Genomic DNA, 6,920 nt, shown 5'->3' with positions numbered 1-6,920 from the left:
TAAATGTTACCATTTTTATTGATAATATCAGGAGTGGGTAATGACGCAAATCCAAGTAGAAATAAGGCAACATGATTGTGATGCAGCAATGAAGAGAGAACATTCCATTTCCCTGGAGCCTCATAGAAATAAAGCCAGATTTACATGTTTATAGAATCCTGTCCCCTATTATCTGTGTATCTAAGGCATCAAGCATTAAAAAGGCACAGTGGAAATAAGCTCAGTTCATAGTAGTACTCTCAGGTAGAGATACTAGATACATTTTGCTTGTAGGTAATGATGAGGTCTATGTTCAACAAGGGCTTCCCTGTTAAACAAAAGTTTTGCCCCAGCCAGTAGACCTTTCTCTCCTTTTCTCATTCCCTTTCTTTGGAGGGTTCATTTTTCTGGATCAACCATACTTCATTATTTCTATCAAGCAATTTGAAAGGGCTATTGTAGCCTGCAGTGTAGTAAACCTTTTCGTCGAAAACTTTTCCTTCTTCCCTCAAAATGCTTGCTAATGTCAAGAGTTGTTCTTGATTCTTTTGGCCACTAGAGAATCCATCGAAAGACCTACAAGGGAGAAAGTAAATGACCATCAGTGATTTTAATACTGATGTGAATGTTAGTTTAGGAAAAAAAAGCAGAGGCTGATAGAAGGAAATCTGGATGAAGCACAGTTTCAGAGTTCCTCCCTCTAGGCACCTGAACTGACCTGTTTCCTTTCTCTGGCTCCCAGGCTCAGTGTGACCTCACACACCCTGAGGGGACCCAGGAGGAGGCACAGGGTCTCATCTGTTGGGCAGATTTGGACTTTTCACCATCTTGTGCTCTAATGCTGTGCTTCTCAAACTCGGATGTGCATGCAAGTCAGCTGGGAAAATGCTGGTTCAGGGTGTCTCGGGTGGCGCTTGAGTGCCTGCATTTCTCATAAACTCCTGATAAATGCTGACGCTCCAGGTCAGACCACAGTGAAATCCCCTCAGTAGGTTCCCTTTCAGACTTTCTGCTGCTGCTGCTAAGTCGCTTCAGTCGTGTCCGACTTAGTGCGACCCCATAGACGGCAGCCTACCAGGCTCCCCCATCCCTGGGATTCTCCAGGCAAGAACACTGGAGTAGGTTGCCATTTCCTTCTCCAATGTAGGAAAGTGAAAAGTGAAAGTGAAGTCCCTCAGTCGTGTCTGACTCTTAGCAACCCCATGGACTGCAGCCCACCAGGCTCCTCCGTCCATGGGATTTTCCAGGCAAGAGTACTGGAATGCGGTGCCACTGCCTTCTCTCTCTATTTTCTGTCAAACACTACCTCTTTTTCTCCTTGGAAAAGGGTAGGTGCTGTATGACAGATGAACATAATATAGTTTTGATCCTATGAACTTTCAGTCTAATGGAAGAGATGGACATTTTGGCGACTCTCTCCATACAGTCTGAGTAGAGTTTTATCAGAGACAGAATCAAAGTGCTTGGGAACACTGTGGATATGATCAGATCAAGGGTAAAGGTGTATCTCTGAGTTGGGTCTAGAATGGAGGATGGTTTTCCTGGGCAGAGAAAGGGGAAGGATAAGAGAACAAAAGTCCAAAAAACACAAAGCATTTTCATAGGCATAAATTGAAGTCAGAAAGGCGAGTCAGACATGGAAATAAGAACTTTGTGTATCATCCTAAAGCCTTTTTAGATTATTCCAAAGGATACCAAACAGCAAAGTAACTTGATTAGATCTGGGTAAGAATATAGGCAGAGAGATGGAAACTAGATTGCAGAGAAGGGACCAGTGAGGAGGCTGCTAAGAGGATGGGGACGAAAAGACAGTCAAAAGATTCTAATAAAAAGTGGGAAATTAAAAGTTTAAGTATAGATTTTAAAGTATACAAACAAAAACACCCTGAGATTACATCATGACAGCACACTGACTTAGCTGAGTTGCTAAGTCAGATTCATCATGTAAACACGATGAATCTGAAGTTTGAGAATAGGAAAACAAAAACATTTCTAATAGGATTTCTAATTCTTCTTTAGCACAAAGTTTATTATCAATATGCCAATGGAAAAGCATTCCTACCATTCTTCAGATAAGATGTAAGTTTCAAGAGTACAAACCAGGCCTGTCTTAGTCAACAATGTCTACCAGGCACCTAGTCATTCCTGGCATGCAGTACCTTTTAAATCCTAACTGAATAAGTATAGCAATCTATGCACATGTATATAAAATAAAATGTTGAAGACAATTGACAAAACTCTCCTTAATCTTCATCATGTTGACTGATAATAATAATTCTGAACCCTGTGTTAGGAAACATTCTGACTGCCAAATTTATTATTTATTTCCTTAAGGAATAGTCAACTCTTAGTATAATATGTTCTGCCTAAAGGCAATCTGTTTCAGATCTCACTTCTTTCTTGAAATCAAATCTTGAACCTCCTACTTAGAGATCATCTTTTGTCCTCTGAATACATGTTGTTCTACAGTGATCTATCCATGGCTTTATTCAGGACACAGACAAATATTGAGCCTCCCCCAAACACCTGCCTCACCAGGAGCGATCGGATTCGGGCAGAGAAACATGTTGCTGTATTCTTGATGATGTTACAATCTATAAATAGATCATTCAATTTTACAATCATAGGGCAGAGTGGCTGGCTGACTGCAGACACTGAGGAAGGCCTCATGGACATGCTGCCCATTGATCTAGGTCCTAAAGGATGAAAGCAGGCTCTCCAAGCAGAGAAGAGGGAGGGAGCTAGAGTTGGTAGTAAGATCCTGCTAGTGTTCTGAGTATTTTATGTGAATTAACTCATCGGATCTTCATGGCAACTCTGTGAGGTAGGTAGGTACTCTGACTATACACGTTTCATAGATGAGGAGATTTTGGCAAGGAAAATCTCAGCAACTTGTCTACAATCAAAGGTAAAGAGATGTGGAGGAACTTGGCCGGCTCAGTGAAGGGCAGGAGGAGAGAGGAACACAGATGTCAGGGAGACAGGTTGGGCCACATTATGAAGGCGATGCGTACAATGTGAACTGTCTGAATGTCACGCTGAAGCAAGAGGAAACCAACCGATTTTCAAACGCTGTAACAGGTTGGGGTTTTGTTGCTGTTGTAAGAAAGATCAGAGTTCCAGAGTGGAGGGCAGGAGAGAGGAGGAGACTGGTGGGCAGAGAATAGTTGGGAGGCTCTTGAAGGGAAACCTGAGATTGAAAAACGTCGGAGTATCTGGTGAGCGTCAGGCACGCGCCGAGCACTGGGGTAGCGCAGAGGACTCAGCTGAGGCCCCTGTGAGGTGAGGGCCTGCGGGAGTGACAGGAGGGTGAAGGGAACGGAATCACGACCGTTTCTGAGGCCAATGGGCTGGATTTGGAGACTGATTATCAGGGTGGAGCATGCTGATGGCCACAATGGTCCCTGCTGGGGAGGCTGTCAGACCAGTGAGATGCTTTACTGGCACAGGCACTGGAAGGTCAGAGAAGGCTTGGGGGAAAGCTGGGTTTCAGAGCTGTTGAGCTTGATCTTCCACCCCGACACGGAGATGCTCAGCTAGTAGGAAAATCAGGGCTGGAGACACTAAATTTGAGTCACGGGCCACAGATAGTTGAAGCAGTGTGAACAGACCACCCAGAGCACGTCTACTATGACATGAGGGTCAGTAAGGACCATCAACAGTGGCCCCTGGGTGGGGAGTGGACGAGGCGCCACCGGAGGGAGAGAACCAGGAGGAGAGGAAAGACAAGGGGGTGGCATTCCGAGTTACAGGATGGACAAGGATCATGGGGCCAGACAGGTCAGCACAAGGATGCTGCAGGAGATACGTGGGAAGGCACTGCCCTCGAGTGACAAGTTCAGGTGTGCTACGGAGGCTGACGGGAGCCCAAGGAGCAGGTGAGGCTGTACCAGACTGTGCTGGGCTGACGGGTACATGGGACTTGAGGAAACAGAGGCAGAGAGACAGTCTTTTAACAAGGGAGGGTAAAAGTAAAAGTGTTAGTTGCTCAGTCCTTTCTATTTTGTGACCCCATGGACGGTAGTCCACAGGCTCCTCTGTCCATGGAATTCTCCAGGCAAGAATACTAGAGTGGGTAGCCATGTCCTCCTCCAGGAGATCTTCCCAACCCAGGTATGGAACCCGGGTCTCCTGAATTGCAGGCAGATTCTTCACTGTCTGAGTCACCAGGGGATATAAGAGGGTGAGAAAGGGAATAACAAAGGGACTCTAATACAAGACTATTATGAAATTTGCGGGGCTTTTTAAAAATACCAACAGAGAGAACTGAATACAAGGAATGAGTGGAAAGGTATTGAAGGTCTGAAAAGGAACTGGTAAACCAATAGAGGCAGTAATTGTAGGAAGCAGCTACCATTCTTTAGGCTGGAGGAGGGTTACCATGCACTGTTTTAAAGCGTTTTTCTCCAGATTTAACTTGATGGCAGGTAAAGGCAGTCTAATGCATTTGAGGGGTGGGGTGGGAGTGTAATTTGTGTTGCTTCTTATATGTGGGAGGGATGCATGAGACATCTTTTCAAATGAATTCATTTTTTCATGTCACAGACCCTTAGTAACATATGAAACAAGTCACTAGAAAAACACCACAAAATGACTTAGGCCTGTTTTCATGGAAGGGTGAAAAGCACAGGAGCTAAACTACACAGGCGCTAAACTATGAGTGCCCACAAGTAAAACCAGCAGTCAGCAGTGTCATGAATGAGATCTACCACTTACCGTACAAACACCGTCATCTCGGCTCTGTCTTCAATGAAGACATCGGACTCTGCAGGCCTGGGCGGATCAGATTGCTGTTCAGAGGGGATATACAGGGAAATGGTAATGGTAGACTCGCTAAAAGGACCTGAGCCGGGCTCCACGTAGCTCGTCACTGGAGCTGTCATCTTTATTTTCATCTCTGTGCCACAAAAATATATATTTAGATGCAAAGGAGACCATGAAAGCAGATGTAGCGCATTTATGGCTACATTTTAAAATGTAATTATTTTTTGACCCGAGTTTCTTGACATAAATATTTACCTTTAAGATAATTTTCATCTTAAAAAAAAAAAACTGCAAAATTACAATTAGCGACTGTGCACAATAAACACGTTCTGTATTATTAACATTATAATTGGTTTTTGTACTATCAATATTTTTCATTAGTCCATAGTTTTAGGGATAGAAGGGAAAATTAGAAATCATGTGGTCTAGTTCATTCTTTACTTATACAATTCAGGTCTCATTGGCTAAGTGACCTGCTAAATCTAAACAGCATCAGTGCCAAACCAGAAGACAGATCTTGAGACTCTGGATCTCAAGATGGACCCTTGTGGACCCTTCCTGCCTCCTAAAATCTCTTGTTTTACCAGTCACCAAATTATCTCAAAGCATTAGCCATGAAAAGGCCTTAAGGCTAGGTACACAGAGGCCCAGTTCATTCAGCAGAGTCACAGAAAGGAGAACAGAGGCCCAGGAGTACCCTCCTCAAGACGGGAAGGATCCTGAGCATAGGCCTCCCTCCTGTTCTAACACTGTCTTTGATCATGTGGTTATGTTGCTATTCTAAAAATATATTTCTTTAATAAGTGAAAACCTAATAAGCCAGGCCACTCAACCACAATACAGTCATCAAAGGTAAACCTCCTTCACCTTTCTCGTTTTTGCCTTGAATGTAGCTGTTCAGCTTTGTAAAGCCAGTCTGCATGGCTGAATCCCAGTCCATAGACTCAACCGCAGTGCTGACCCACTTGGCAGGCCCGTAGTGTCGGATCTCATAACTTCCGGGCTAAGATGGAACAGGGAAAACTTGGAGGAGACAATTCTAAGGCAGAACGTGAGACGCAACAGTACAGATACCTTGATCTCCCGTCCACTGGGACGGCCTGTCCCGGGGAGCGGCTCTGCCCTTGGGTCCGGCCCGAGGTTCTGACTTCTCAGCGCCGACAGGGCCCCTCCCCCGCTGCTCCCATATTTAGGTTAGAGACGCTGGCGGCCTCTCAATTCAGGTTAAAAGCAAGCAACTGTTCCGCCCCTTTGCCCGGAGGGTCCCATCAAGAGTTTGGGGAAATGATCAATTTTTTTTTTTTAGCCGCAAAGAAACAAAATGAGACGTGGCATCTAGAGTAACGACGGCTCCCGATCCCCTTTGCCTATTTGTGCAGGAAAGGGGTTAGGACTCAGACAAATTTTTAAAATGTATTTTTTAGTTAAACCTATGAGACACGACTGAGCGACTGAACTAACTAACTATGAGACCCTCCGGCCTCATTGCAGATCAGCTCGGGGACACCCCCGCGCTCCCCACCCCCACAGCGCGCACCCTCCCAGCCTGCGGGCGGCGCCTACCTGGGGGCCAGCATCCTCCGGGACCTCCCAGCCCGGCGTCTCCACCGCGGGGGCCTCCGAGCCCTCGGCTGCCCCGGGATCGGGCTCCAGCACCTCGGCCATGGGCGGCGCCGATGCTCCGGGGAAAGAGCCCGGCGAGCTGCGCCAAGAAGGGAGCCGCACCCGGGCCGCTCGGGACCGCCCCGCCTGCGTGTCCTCGAGTCCCCGCCCCGCAGACGCCCGGTCACCTCCGCGCAGTGCGGGAGCCCCGAGTCCGCGGAACACTGCGGGGTCCCGGCCGGGAGGGGACGCAGCGACCCCGATCCCGACCCGGGCCAGCTCCGGCCGGCCGCTTCTCCTGCGGGTCCCCCGGGAGACAGGATGGCAGGGTGGCTTGGCCGGGCTTTCCTCGGGAGTCTCCTCCGCCCTCGCCCTTGTATCTTAGTTAACAGGCACGCAGAGGCGTCCACCATGGGAGCCGGGGGCGGAGGAGGGCAGAGCAGCTGGCCCGTGGGGTTTCTGGTGTAACCGGCCCGGGAACCTCTCCCGCGGCCCCACCCGCGCGGGGAGCAGGTTCTGCTGACGGGTCTACTCCTGCGGAGGGACGTGAGCACGGCTCGCCGTCGTGTGTGCCT

The 6,920-nt window shown here is 47.6% G+C and overlaps 1 protein-coding gene across 1 annotated transcript; it reads right to left on the bottom strand.

The window, feature by feature from the left end:
- Positions 1-6,470, bottom strand: HEBP2 (heme binding protein 2). The gene is made up of 4 exons (XM_004011375.6): positions 6,307-6,470; positions 5,611-5,746; positions 4,696-4,876; positions 1-555 (listed from the first exon to the last, which is right to left on the bottom strand). The coding sequence occupies exons 1-4, from the start codon at positions 6,406-6,408 to the stop codon at positions 357-359; spliced, it is 618 nt and encodes a 205-aa protein (XP_004011424.2). The 5' UTR covers positions 6,409-6,470; the 3' UTR covers positions 1-356.
- Between the last annotated feature and the right edge of the window lie 450 nt (positions 6,471-6,920).

This window comes from Ovis aries, chromosome 8 (assembly GCF_016772045.2).
Source record: "Ovis aries strain OAR_USU_Benz2616 breed Rambouillet chromosome 8, ARS-UI_Ramb_v3.0, whole genome shotgun sequence".
Classification (NCBI taxonomy): Eukaryota; Metazoa; Chordata; class Mammalia; order Artiodactyla; family Bovidae; genus Ovis; species Ovis aries.
This window is presented reverse-complemented; position numbering and strand designations above follow the sequence as displayed.